The 14754-nt window shown below is 34.2% G+C and overlaps 1 protein-coding gene across 1 annotated transcript in view; it reads left to right on the forward strand.

Moving 5' to 3' along the window:
* Positions 1-14754, forward strand: part of Cfap47 (cilia and flagella associated protein 47) — a 316226-nt gene that overhangs the window by 26773 nt on the left and 274699 nt on the right. Inside the window, 6 exon segments of the mRNA XM_075957827.1 lie at positions 1280-1496; positions 4532-4684; positions 7581-7770; positions 7858-7954; positions 10561-10777; positions 11042-11283. Coding sequence (XP_075813942.1) covers positions 1280-1496; positions 4532-4684; positions 7581-7770; positions 7858-7954; positions 10561-10777; positions 11042-11283 — 1116 coding nt within the window.

Genomic DNA, 14754 nt, shown 5'->3' on the forward strand with positions numbered 1-14754 from the left:
TAGTGTTTTCTTTTTCCATCCATTTGCATGCAAAATTCGAGAAGTCATTGTTTTTTACCACTGAGTAGTACTCTAATGTGTATATATTCCACACTTTCTTCAACCATTCTTCCATTGAAGGACATCTAGGTTGTTTCCAGGTTCTGGCTATTACAAATAATGCAGCTATGAACATAGTTGAACAAATGCTTTTGTCATATGATAGGGCATCTCTTGGGTATATGCCCAAGTGTGGTATTGCTGGGTCCTGGGGCAGGTTGATCCCGAATTTCCTGAGAAAACGCCACACTGCTTTCCAAAGTGGTTGCACAAGTTTGCATTCCCACCAGCAATGGATGAGGGTACCCCTTCCTCCACAACCTCTCCAGCAAAGGCTATCCTTGGTGTTTTTGACTTTAGCCATTCTGACAGGTGTAAGATGATATCTTAAAGTTGTTTTGATTTGCATTTCCCTGATGGCTAAGGAGGTTGAGCATGACCTGAAGTGTCTTTTGGCCATTTGAACTTCTTCTGTTGAGAATTCTCTGTTCAGTTCAGTGCCCCATTTTTTAATTGGGTTAATTAGCATTTTAAAGTCTAGTTTCTTGAGTTCTCTATATATTTTGGAGATCAGACCTTTGTCTGTTGCGGGGTTGGTGAAGATCTTCTCCCAGTCAGTAGGTTGCCTTTGTGTCTTAGTGACAGTGTCCTTTGCTTTACAGAAGCTTCTCAGTTTCAGTAGGTCCCATTTATTCAATGTTGCCCTTAATGTCTGTGCTGCTGGGTTTATACATAGGAAGCGATCACCTGTGCCCATCTGTTGTAGGGTACTTCCCACTTTCTCTTCTATCAGGTTCAGTGTGTTCAGACTGATATTGAGGTCTTTGATCCATTTGGACTTGAGTTTTGTGCTTGGTGAAAGATATGTGTCTATATTCATTCTTCTACAGGTTGACATCGAGTTGTGCCAGCACCATTTGTTCAAGATGCTTTCTTTCTTCCATTGTATACTTTTAGCTCCTTTATCGAAAATGAGGTGTTCATAGGTTTGTGGGTTAAAATCCGGGTCTTCTATATGATTCCATTGGTCTACTTCTCTGTTATTATGCCAATACCACTCTCTTTTCATTACTGTAGCTCTGTAATAGAGTTTGAAATCAGGGATGTTAATGCCTATGAGAGCCATTTTTATTCAAATCATTATACCAGTTAGCTAGTATATGAAATAATCCTTGGCTAATTCTTGGAAATGTACAATACAAAGGACTAAATACCAACTGACTTTTCAATTTTATTAAAGGGATATCCCCATTGATCAGTAATCCCACAAGACAATTTGTGATCAAAGATTCAGAGAAAAAGGATGATCATCCACCTGTAGCAGCAATGCTCCAGTCAGCCATGACAAACCTTCATAATCATCGCTCCAATGATATGTCAGTGAAGGGTGCACTGATTGCCTTTCCTAATGACAGAGCGGCAAGTATCAGGTGTGAAGACCACCATGAACAATTCAGGTAAAATGTAATATTAATAAATTAAAATTCAAAAGGCATAATATCCAGTATAATGGGCAGAGATCTGACAAGATCCTGGCATTAGAAAAGAAAAGAAAGCTACTGGAGGCAGTAATCAGAATGAAATTATGTTTGTCCTTTTGTATGTGGAGAACAATGGCTGTTGAATGTTAGTGTTTGCCTTATCTAACTTTTTATACAATCTACTGTGTACTTGTGAGGCAATAGCTGGCATACAAAATAGTTTTCAAAATCATATTAAGAATATCAATATAGCCGGGCGGTGGTGGCGCACGCCTTTAATCCCAGCACTCGGGAGGCAGAGGCAGGTGGATCTCTGTGAGTTCGAGACCAGCCTGGTCTACAAGAGCTAGTTCAAGGACAAGCTCCAAAACCACAGAGAAACCCTGTCTCGAAAAACCAAAAAAAAAAAAGAATATCAATATATAAACGATAGAAATAATCACTATTGGTATTATAATTAGACTCTAAAATAATTATATTTTTAGTATAATTATGTTTGAATTTATCTGAATAAGACACTTTAACTTGCAAGAAACTAATTAACTGTTATCATTGTCCTTGTTTTCTCACCTCAGAGTCATATTTCTAGTAACTCCTCCCCACTTGATCTAAAACTTCTCAGGTTTAAGTTCATAAGGAATGTTTAAGCTACAATTTAAATTCATCATAATTCAAGGACATTACTAAGTTAAAGGTGACAAATACACGACTTTCTGGACCTCAAGATTTTAATATATCCATAAATAAACAAGGGTTATTTTATGCCAATGTGTATGCTAACTAAACTTAATAATAGCCCCGTACTTTTTCTACTTTGTTTTTTGGTGGGTATCATTAAGATCATTTAATTTTGTGCCGACATTCCTACTTTACCATTTGATTATCCAGTCCACATTTTTGCTATCTATAAAAGAAAAATTCTATGACATTTACTGACTTTCCTGATATTTTGATTTATGAATTCCTTTCATATCTTCCTTTTCTTTGTTTCTGTTTGATCAGTACCATAACAACAGAACTATAAAAAAACATTCTGACATTTAAAATTGTTATGCATTATGAAAATGCAATTGTATGTTTTCTTCTGGCTCATTACATTGCCTCCAGTACCCTGAGTTGATTGCTTCTGGACACATTTTTGACTTTTTTATGAACCTATTTTCCTATGCAAAGTTACATTTCAATTTCATTTTAACAATTTGATTCTGTGTCTATAGATTAGATCATAAAAATTAACAGAAAAATAAACTTTGCCATTCCTATTACTTAATAGTTATATTTAATTCTCTCAATAGAGAGGTTTTTACCTTATCAAATCTAGTAATGTTATCAATTAAATGTTAAAAAATAAACCAAAGAAATTTTATTCTAGTACATTCACTTTTTGCTAAGAATTAAAATTACTATTTTGTTCTTATGTATTTAACCCTTTTAGTTTTTGAGAAAAAATAATGTAGAAAATTTTGTTCATTGTAACATCCCTTCTGCTCATAACAGTGTTAAGAATGCAGGTGAATATTGGGTTATTATTTCTGGGAGGACTTAAATAAATGCCAATTTATTCCTGATAGCGCTTCAGAAATAGAAAAAAGTAATTCCTTCAAAGTTCAAATTTATGACCAAATCAGTGAGTTTGTTAGACTTATTTTCAGAGCACTGTGGAGGGCTTGCTTAACAATAAGTGTGCATGATTGCAAAATAGCTAAATCATTGCAAAGGGTGACTGCAACATGGATAAATGTCATGAAATTTGTATCATAGAGCCCCCTTTTCATTCAACCTTCCATTAGCTTTTCCCAAGGTTACTTGCATCTGTAGGAGCACAGGAGTAAGTAATGGCTGTAATCCTAGTTGGGGGTCCTATGGTCCTTCTCCCCTTCTACTACTAGGCTATGAACAGCTTCATTACCATAACGATAGATCTAGCTATCACTGTACTATTCTGCTCAATTACTTGTTGTGTGTACCAGGAATAGGTAATTTCTACTCTAAAATGGTGATTGGCTGATCATGTTATACCTGGAAAGAAAATAGCCATACAACATAGACAACTCAGTAAGTTGTTTTTTAACAAATAAGAGAAATGATTTAGTTACATAATAAATTTTGTTTATTACATATTGGAAAAAATAGTGCTTACTCCAAACTACAGAAATAATTCTATATGCTTAGTGAACTCCAGAGTTTAAGGAAGTAGTCGTTAGAGCAACAAAGATTCCCTCCTCCAGCAGGTTCCTAAAAAGGAGCCGACAGGAAATTTTCCTTCAGAATGATCTTTATTAGACGAGAGAGCCCAGGATCTGGACTTGAAATGGGAAACCATGAGAAGAGATAGCGGACTTACTTCTTAATGCCAGAGACCTACCATTCACTTCCAGAAAACAAAGAGGATTTCTGTCGTTTAGAGGTTTTCAGCTGGTGAACAAGTTTATCATGCGATTTATCTTAGTCTGGCCTCAGCTTTGGCATGGGTATCATTATACACCTCTTTTGCAACTAAATGTGGGAGTTTCTGTTTGACTATAGCACAGAGTGATCTTTTAGCAGTTCTGCCTCATAGAGCCACAGTGCTTTTTCCATGATTTTAATTTCTGGGAGGGAGCAAATGGTATATAGACGTTATATAATCTATGTTTAGTGAAAAGATTCAGTATTCTCTATTTTTTCTAATTCTGGTCATAATTTTAAAAAGATGTATACATATATACATATATGTATATAACATACACATATATGTATATAACACACATACAACACATGCACATAGGTATATCTCACCCTTATCCTCTTTTGCAATGATGTCTTTGTATACCATAGGATATGCATTTTATCGTACTCACCATGTAATGCACTCCACTTGATACTGAAATTGACCAGTAGGTACTTGGTATCGTCTAATCAAACAGGTATGTGTGCTTGTATGCTTGCACACACACACACACACGTGTGTGTGTGTGTGTGTGTGTGTGTGTGTGTGTGTATTTTAACATGATATGTTGTTCACCTTGTAGAACAATTTTCACAAAGATGCCTAGGCATGTCTATGTGGATCCTGATTATGAATACACTGATTTGGAAAAATTGGAAAGGAAAATACATCGAGATTACTACACAGACTATATTAACAGTTTAAGAAATACACGCCTTCTTAAAGAAGCACTGAGGTAAAGATAGTTTTTCAAACAATGTGCCTAAAGACCAGATTTGCTTTTCTTCTTAAAATGATTATTTGAATATAAATTTCTGGAGTACAATACAATGATTGGATATAAAGATCAAATCAGGGTATTTGACATTATCATCATAAATTTATAGTGTTTGATCAATGTAATAATTGAAGATTTTATTAAGGGTAATGAGAAATTTCAGGACATCTATACAATGTATTTGGTTTAAATCAGTGTAACTAATGCTTCCTTAATTTTCTTGTCATTGCTTTTAGTGCTTTGTATTCTTACTTACTAGTCTCCACATCTTTTTAGTATTTGCTATAATTTATCTTTTTAATAATAGCCATTTCAGTGACATGGGGTGATAATCTGTGTCAGTTTGATTCTTGTTTTTCTGGTGACTGAAGACACTGAGCTTTAGAAAATAAATTTTATTGGCCGTTGACTTTCTTTCTTTTAGAAGTATACATTCATTTCATTTCATTTGTACACAATGTAATTTGATTTTTTTTTTTTTTTTGATTTTCGAGACAGGGTTTCTCCGTAGCTTTTTTTTTTTTTACTTTTTTTTTATTGATAAAAGAAGAATAAAGAAAAAAAAAACAAATTTCCACCTCCTCCCAGCCTCCCCTTCTTCTCCCCCTCCTCCCACTCTTCTCCCCCTCCTCCCACCCCTCTCCCCTTCCCCCCACTCCTCTCCCCCTCCCTCTCCAGTCCAAAGAGCAGTCAGGGTTCCCTGCCCTGTGGTCAGTCCTAGGTCCTCCCCCCTCCGTCCATATCTAGGAAGGTGAACATCCAAACTGGCTAGGCTCCCACCAAGCCAGCAGATTGCGTAGGATCAAAACTGCGTGCCATTGTCTTTGGCGTCTCATCAGCCCTCATTGTTCGTCATGATCAGAGAGTTCAGTTTTATCCCATGCTTTTTTTGGTAATAGTCCAGCTGGCCTTGGTGAGCTCCCAGTAGATCAGCTCCACTGTCTCAGTGGGTGGGTGCACCCCTCGTGGTCCCGACTTCTTTGCTCATGTTCTCCCTCCTTCTGCTCCTCATTGGGACCTTGGGAGCTCAGTCCATTGCTCCAGTGTGGGTCTCTGTCTCTATCTCCATCCATCGCCAGATGAAAGTTCTTCTTACTTAGCTTCTTTAGGTTCGCCAATTGTAGACTCCGTGACCCCTATTTATGGCTAGAAACCAATTATGAGTGAGTACATCCCATGTTCTTCTTTTTGGGTCTGGGATACCTCACTCAGGATAGTGTTTTCTATTTCCATCCATTTGCATGCAAAATTCGAGAAGTCATTGTTTTTTACCGCAGCGTAGTACTCTAGTGTGTATATATATATTCCATACTTTCTTCATCCATTCTTCCATTGAAGGGCATCTAGGTTGTTTCCAGGTTGTGGCTATTACAAATAATACTGCTATGAACATAGTTGAACAAATGCTTTTGACATGTGATAGAGCATCTCTTGGGTAAATTCCCAAGAGTGGTATTGCTGGGTCCAGGGGTAGGTTGATACCGAATTTCCTGAGAAACCGATAGAGAACTCAAGAAACTAGACTTTAAAATGCTAATTAACCCAATTAAAAAATGGGGCACTGAACTGAACAGAGAATTCTCAGCAGAAGAAGTTCAAATGGCCAAAAGATACTTAAGGTCGTGCTCAATTTCCTTAGCAATCAGGGAAATGCAAATCAAAACAACTTTGAGATACCATCTTACACCTGTCAGAATGGCTAAAGTCAAAAACACCAAGGATAGCCTTTGCTGGAGAGGCTGTGGAGGAAGGGGTACCCTCATCCATTGCTGGTGGGAATGCAATCTTGTGCAACCACTGTGGAAGTCAGTGTCTCCGTAGCTTTTTGGTTCCTGTCCTGGACCTAGCTCTTGTAGACCAGGCTGGCCTCGAACACACAGAGGTCCGCCTGCCTCTGCCTCCCGAGTGCTGGGATCAAAGGCGTGCGCCATCACCGCCCACCCGGTTTGTAATTTGATTATTGAGTCGGCTGTTATTACGCTTTTTAGTTATGTGTGTATTCTGGATACATATCTTTTCAAATGAAAAATTTGCATATTTTCCCCATTGCAAGAGTGGTTTCTACCTTTTATCATCTTTTTTGCTTTGCAGAAGTTTCTTAGCTGGATAAAGTCCCGTTTGTCTGTGCTTTGAGTGTTTATCAAAAAATTAGTACAAAAAATCAAATCTGAAGTTTATTTTATGTTTGTATTGATTATTATGGTTCAAAATTATTCTCCATTCTAATATTAAATTTGTCTTTTATGCCTTAGTTTCCTTTCCATTTTGAGTTGTTTTAGTAGCATTTCAATATATATTAAAGGCAAAACATCTAGCTACTTTCGTAACTTTTGGTAGCTTCCCATTTGCAGTTTTCTTAGGTAGTTTTTGCTAGAAGCAGATCCTGAGGTAGGGATTCTATTGTATGTGATTCACTAAAGCATATTTCCAAGAAAAGCTGTGTAGGATGTTGGAGTGAGAACATAACAGGGGAAGAATTGATGTATTTCAAATAAACTTTGTTCTCAGCCTGATGCCAACATTTTTTGAAGATAAATGATATCATTGTTTCTATCTTGAACCAAAGAAGCTTTTCTTTTGGTCCAAACCACTCCGTGACTGTGATTTTTTTTGAGTGTGACAAAAATATAGGGGTGCCTGTAACTTCTTCTATGAGCTGTTGAAGAAGCGTAGAGGCCACTTAGTGGAGGAAAGCATCTTTCAGATTAGTATGCCAATTTAGTTAAATGGATATGGATAAGCCTATAACAGTGTTTTTCATGGAGGACATTTGCACTTATTATTGTATTTTGTGAACGACTTTTCCTCAATCAGTGATTATTATTATTATTTTATCGTCATCATTATTTTGTAGGGAACGCAGGTTTCCAGTTAGTGAAGTCGATATAGGCATGCTGCCATCATCTGGTATAAAGTCACCATCATTATCTCAATCAGAAATCGAAGAGATACCTTCATCTTTAAAGACTGTTTCCCTCAGAGCTAAAAGATTGCTAAGCACCAAGAAAATAACATCCAGGGAGACAGAATCTCTGCATAGAAAGGCATGTGCATGTTTTCAAATTTGTTCTGTAGTGAGAATTCTAAAAATAATTCTTACTAATATTGAATGATTAATTTTGGAAAAACAGATCTCCAGAGGACTTAAATCGAAGCCAACCACTCACCAAGAAAAACGTGACTGTAGCAAAGTTTTGACACCAAAGCAAATCCATCAAGTAATTGTTGGTAAGATTATACAGAAATCTACTACACTCTTGTGTGTGTGTGTGTGTGTGTGTGTGTGTGTGTGTGTGTGCTGGTTTTATTTATATAAAATATTTGATTGCATCCACCCCACCTCAACTCCTTCCAGGTCCTGCTTACATTTCTAACCACCCAATTTTATATTATATTCTCATATTATCTCACTTTTTCTCTATTTCTCTCTCTCTCTTTTCCTTCCTTCCTCTTTCCCCCTCCCTTTCAAAAACAGATTTCAAGATGGTAGGATAGGAAGTCCATGGCTTATTTTACCACACAATATTAACTATGCAGCTGTTCTTGGACAAATGTGTCATTGTGAGAGCTTTGGCCTTCAGTTCCTGTGAAACCCTATTATGCCTAAAGACAGACGAGGATCAATTTTACCTGATAGTTCTGTCAGGCTAACTGATTATAGTCCTAGGTTTAAACAAAAAAAATAGCTTTAGCAGCCTCAGCAGCAGTCCCCAATCCCAAATTAGATTTATTCTTGTCATCGGGGCCTATTATACAACATGGTAACTGAAATTTAAAAAGATACATGAAGCCGGGTCGTGGTGGTGCACACCATTAATCCCAGCACTTGGGAGGCAGAGGCAGGCGGATCTCTGTGAGTTCAAGGCCAGCCTTGTCTACAATAGCTAGTTCCAGGACAGGCTTAAAGGGTACAGAGAAACCCTGTCTCAAAAAACCAAAAGAAATGAAGATACATGAATGTTGCTGAGACTGAATTTTTGAATTTTCTTATGCCACTGTACACAGGTACATGAGGTAATACATATGCTAATTACCATTGTTTAACTATTACATAATGTAGACATAGCTAAAACATGGAATGGATTGAAGGGGGTGGTAGAAAGGAGGTGGGAGGAGAGAACAAGAAGAGGGGGACATGAAACTATGGTTCATAGGTAAAATAAAGATTTAATAAAAAAAATTAAACTAAAATGACACAGTACGACAAATTTAGTATATGGGTAGAGGTAACCCATGAAGAAAAAAAATCTCACTATATTTTTCCTGAAAAGAACCCAAGACTAGTGAATAGATAAGGAGCCAATAAACTATTTAAAAGGGTTGTATTCTCATGAGTAATACACAAAATAAAATTATTTTAGTTTTCTGATTCCTTATACATACAAACCAACAATGTAATTTATGTATTCTACTCGTAGGTATTTATCCAAAAGAAATGACATTGTATTTCAAATAAGTATTTGTTATCTAAAATGTATAGTAGCTTTTTATTTTTATTTATTTATTTATTTATTTATTTATTTATTTTTGGTTTTTCGAGACAGGGTTTCTCTGTGGTTTTGGAGCCTGTCCTGGAACTAGCTCTTGTAGACCAGGCTGGTCTCGAACTCACAGAGATCCGCCTGCCTCTGCCTCCCAAGTGCTGGGATTAAAGGCGTGCGCCACCACCGCCCAGCTTATAGTAGCTTTTTTAAAGTAGCTAATAATTAGAAACTAAATATTAATGAATAGGTGAATAAACCCATCCAATTAAAAAATATACACAAAGGGAATATGTCCTAGCTTTATTTTGGTTTTTAGGATTAAAATACCCTGACAAAAGGCACCCTAGGGCAGAAATCTATTTTTAACTCAAAATTCTCGGCTACATTACATTATTGTGGAGAAGTCAGGATAGCAGGAGCTCAAGACAGCTGGCTACATCAGTGAAGAACAGAGAGAAATGAATGTTTACATGCTTTAGTGTTTAGGTTTTTTTCTCTATTCTTATACATTCCACAACTTTAAACCAATGTATGGATCCACCAAGAGTGGTCAGCAATGTCCATACCAATCAAGATGATAAAGAAAATTCTTCATAGAATTTTTTTTTTACTCTTTTGGGGTCTGCCACCCAATTCCCAAATAAATACACTGAGACGTATTCTTACTTATGAATGTCTCATATTAGCTTGACTTGTTTTTAGCCAGCTTTTCTAACTTAAATTAACCCATTTCTCTTTAACTAAACTTTACCTTCGAGCTTTTTCTTTCCTTTATTCTATTCATTATTACTCTATGGTTGACTGTGTGACTGGCAGGAAAATCGTGAGTAGAAAGTTAGCTTTGGTTATACAGTTGAATATTGTCTCAAAATAAAAAGGAGATTATGTATAATTATTATACAATATATATTATACAAAATATATACATTAAATTATAATTAAAGCTTTTGGCTATAGAAGAAACCCTTAGGAAACAAGTCGTGGAACTGACAATAGTTTTTTTAAGAATTAGATATTGGTAAATAAAGTAAATGTATTCATTGGTGAAATGTTGGAGATTAAATTGATGATAAGAATTTTATTGTGATTATTATCTTACCGTGAAATTTTTCATACTAGAATATAGTCATATTGAACATGAAGCAATAGTCTCTAAACATGAAGCTTTGGTATGATCCATAAAAGCATGTTCATGTCTGACATTGTCCCAAATAATTTTGTGATATTATACTATATAGTTTTGTGTTAATTTTAGATAATTTATCTTACCAAAATAAAATCTAAAGACATAGAAAATGAAGGAACACCTTTGTAAGAATTTTACTTAATAATCTACTTTGATTATTTCAGGACCATCTGTTCTTAACTTTGGTAATATTTGTGTGAAATCTATAAACACTCAGCTACTTCACATTGTTAACATGCTGCCAATGTATATATTGATACAGTTAGATATTAATTTGGAAGAACTTCGGAAAACCAACCAATTTTCCTATGTGATTCCACCTACATCTAGTACATATATTTCGATGGTATTTGAGTCTTCTACCAACGGGAAATTTTGGAAGTAAGATTTATTTCTCAATTTTTACTTACTGGAGTCATTTATGGTATTAATTTACTTCAAAGTATAGGAGGTATATAATATGCCTCATTTTGTATACGTGTATGTTCATATAGATCAGTGGTAATCTGATTTTCTCCATCATTATTTTTTGAATCAATTATATATGTAATCTATAGCATATATACTTTATATGTATCTGAAGTCTTTAATTATAAATAGGTACTGTGCTATCTGTTAAATTTGGGAGTTTCTATTCTGTTACAGATCATTTACCTTTAGAATTAACAACATACCTGGTGGACATATCTTAGTAATGGCTGTCATCCTGCCTGTAAAACTTGAACTGTCTTCTAATGAGGTTGTGTTGAAACCCCAAACCTTCTTGTTGAAAACATGTTTTCGGGGGACAGTCAGGCTATATAATCATCTGAATCGTCCTGCCCAATTTGAATGGAAACCAGTAACTGAACTGAGAGGAATTGCATTTAGTATTCGTCCAGCCCAAGGTAATCATATATTTTGTTTTTATTTAGAAATTAATTTATTCACTCCTGAATTCAGGCATTAATAACTTACTGATCACATACTATGTACTTATGACAATAGCATAGAAGTAAACTTGATACTATCATCAAGAGCATTTATTTTTAAATATGTAAATATGACTTGAAAATAAGGATCCTGTGTTGAAGTTCTAACAGAAACACATAATAAGAGCTATATAAAGATGAAGATGTTAAGTTCTTGGTTAACTATATGGCTTAACAAGTTAGAAATTTACTAGACAAGATGGGAGGATAGATACCCAGAGAAAAAAATGATGGTGTAGTGTTTAGATAAAAGGTAAGATTAAATTTTAGGGGTTCTAAAACCTCTAAGGCTGTCAAATTGTTGATTTATATCCACTGACATTAAATGTAATCTGAATATACATTTGCTTATGACAGCTATCATACAATATGGATATGTATCAAATTAGAACATTGTATGACTTAAATTTATACAGTTATTTTTCAGTTAATTATTTTAAATCTACTAACTTATTCACATCTGAGTATTGTCAAGTCTATTATCTTGCTTTCTGTTTGAGCACCCAACTGAGTCCCTCAATCTATACAATGTATAACATTAGCCATTGAAGATACTCCTAAAAAAGTCACTGCTTTTTATATTTTTAGTATATTTATAAGATTATTTGAAGTGACTTATGTTTTCTTAGATTTTGAATTATTTTAAATTAGTTATAGCTAGTCATAAGTACAACTAATAAAATAAATTCAATGCAATTAAAAAATTAAAACTGTCATTTATTAAGAATACTAGTATAAGCCAGTCTGAATTACTGCTTTTGATGGGGCCCTGAAATAGTTACCCATCCATTTAAATTTGAGTATGCTATTTCTTACAAACTCATAATTTCATGTATTTTTTTATTATGTAAACTCAGTAACTTCTAAACTGTGATTTATCTAGTAGCCTATCATCTTTTGCAAAAATCATTGTGTTGTGCTGTGAGGACCTTATAAGGACAGAAGGTATAATTTAAAATTATATTGAAAGTTACCAGTTGATCAATACTACCTTTTCATTCTATGTGCTTATACTTCTGCAGTGAGATGGGAAGATCTGAATCTTTGCATCTGCACTGACTTACTCTGGTGTTTTATAACCAGCTAAAGTCTAGTGCTCCATGAGTGCCAAGTAAAATAAATATTAAGACTGATCTTAGCTTCTCACTTATTATTTTTTTTTGTGAGCAATTTTCTCTACGTGTGCTACTTTCTTCACCTACATGTGTACTAGACACAAGAGTTCTTGCTGCTCTTGCAGAGCCCTTAGGTTTGGTTCCCAGAACCCACATGGCCCATCAACTGTCTGTAACTCTCAAGATGATCTGACACCCTCTCCCAAACTCTGCAGGCTCTTGAATGCATGTGGTACACACACATATATACTCAGGCACACACACAAACATAAAATAAATATTTAATATTAAGTGTATATAAAACTATAATTCTCTCAAAGGATGGTAAATATAAATCGATAGGTATATGATTGAAAAAATCTTATTTTTGAACTTTTTTATTTGAAAGTATTGCCAGCTTATCATATATCTTGATATTTATTTCTATTTTCCACTCCTTTCTCTTCTTTCTTCTTCCTCTTAAATTTTCTCCTCAATGTCTTTAGTTATAATTTAGAAACAGTTGTTGTTTTGAATGTAAATTGTTTCTGATTATATAATAGAAACATAATATTTTCTTGTGATTACCAGACAGTTTAAAACTGTTCATACTAGAGTGTTATAAATTAATCTTAACATTAAATTTAATTTATTGGTATTGATAAATTTTAAAATTGAAAAAAGAGCTTTCTCTATAATAAGGTTAGACAGAATTCAAGGATAAAGTTGTTGAAGTGTCTTAATAGCCTGGAGTTATTTAGCAAATTTCAGCATAATTTTCTTTTATTGATACTTCTCAAATTCATTTGCAAAAACTGTATTTTAAACTGTAGTGTTTGTAACACTGACTTCTACTGAGGAGATAAAGAAGAATGATAACAAATTTCTATTTCAGAGATACTTCATAATCCCTTTCAATTTATTTCTACAAAGATATAACAGTTTTAGATTAGCTATAAGTAGTCTGACTATAGGCTTTGATCAATTCTCTGAGTTTTCATTAATGGTGCTTAAAAAGCACAGTGTATTATGCTTTTCCAACTTCTGTTATTTCTATCTTAACTATGACTTAATTGGCTGTCCTCCATGGTTTTGGTGGAAATGCAGTGATGACACATAGTTTGAATAAAATAGAAGTAGAATTGCAAAGTTACAAGTGTCATGCTAGTTAAGTTTTGCATGGTCTTAAGAATTCTTTAGAAAGGAGATATTGGTGTTTGCTTCTTTTGTTTGTCCATGACTTATTTCATATGTTTTTAGACAAACTAATTATTATAGCATGCAGATATTAAAATTTTTAATTCTAGATAAAATTTTATTTAAATAATATAATTAAGTTACTTAAAATATAATTTTTAAAATTGTTTTGTCTAAAATTTAAGAAATCATATAATATTTGTAATCATATACATGCATTTTAATAATGTTTTCCTCAGATTATGCATGCAGTGATTACTCAGTTTTATATTTTCAGTGTTTACACTTTTATGCAATTTTTATTTGGCCTCTTGTATATCAAATTTAGTCATTTACCCTTCTGTCGTTTTTTTGTAAAGTGATGTGAATAATGTTATATTAAGATTTGTTCCCAAGACATTGATATTGTTTGAGTTGTTATTTGGATAGGGAGTATTGTAACAAGGAGAAAGTGAGACTGAAACGATGTTTTCTGAGATAGAGTTCACTTTTAGTTTAATTTTTCTACGTGCTTATTTAGCTTATTGGCATTTTCTTTGCCAGTACAATGACTCAATACTTGAAATTGTCTTCAGTTAAGTCACTTGACTCTTTCTCAGTTTTCTTCACTGAGCAACATTCCCCAGCAAATCTCAACTCTCATAATACTTGATTATATGACTTTAGATATTATCTGATATGCACAGTATTCTTAGAAACTTAATTGTGTTGATTGGAGGGAGGAATTCTTTTCACATAAATACATCAACATGAATTTGTAATCTTTTTTAAAATCCTTTTCCTCTTATTCTGTTGTATCATTGAATCTTAGTTGTTTATTTTCCATCACAGCTTTTCCTATCCACTACTTTCTTAAGTATAATGTGGTGACTTCTTCCTGAACACACCTCTCTGTCTCTTTTCTCATCTCTATCAGGACTTTCTTTTTTTGTTGTTTACTGGTAGTGTGATCTTGACAGACCTTTATACCAACTCTTTCATGATTTATGGTTCATTATTACAGTATATTTTCCTCCAAGAATACTGAAAATCTGCTACTTGGTGCTTTCTGATTATCTCATATTATATCCATCACTTATATTGAGTTTTCATCTTC

The sequence above is a fragment of the Microtus pennsylvanicus genome, chromosome X, assembly GCF_037038515.1.
Source record: "Microtus pennsylvanicus isolate mMicPen1 chromosome X, mMicPen1.hap1, whole genome shotgun sequence".
Classification (NCBI taxonomy): domain Eukaryota; kingdom Metazoa; phylum Chordata; class Mammalia; order Rodentia; family Cricetidae; genus Microtus; species Microtus pennsylvanicus.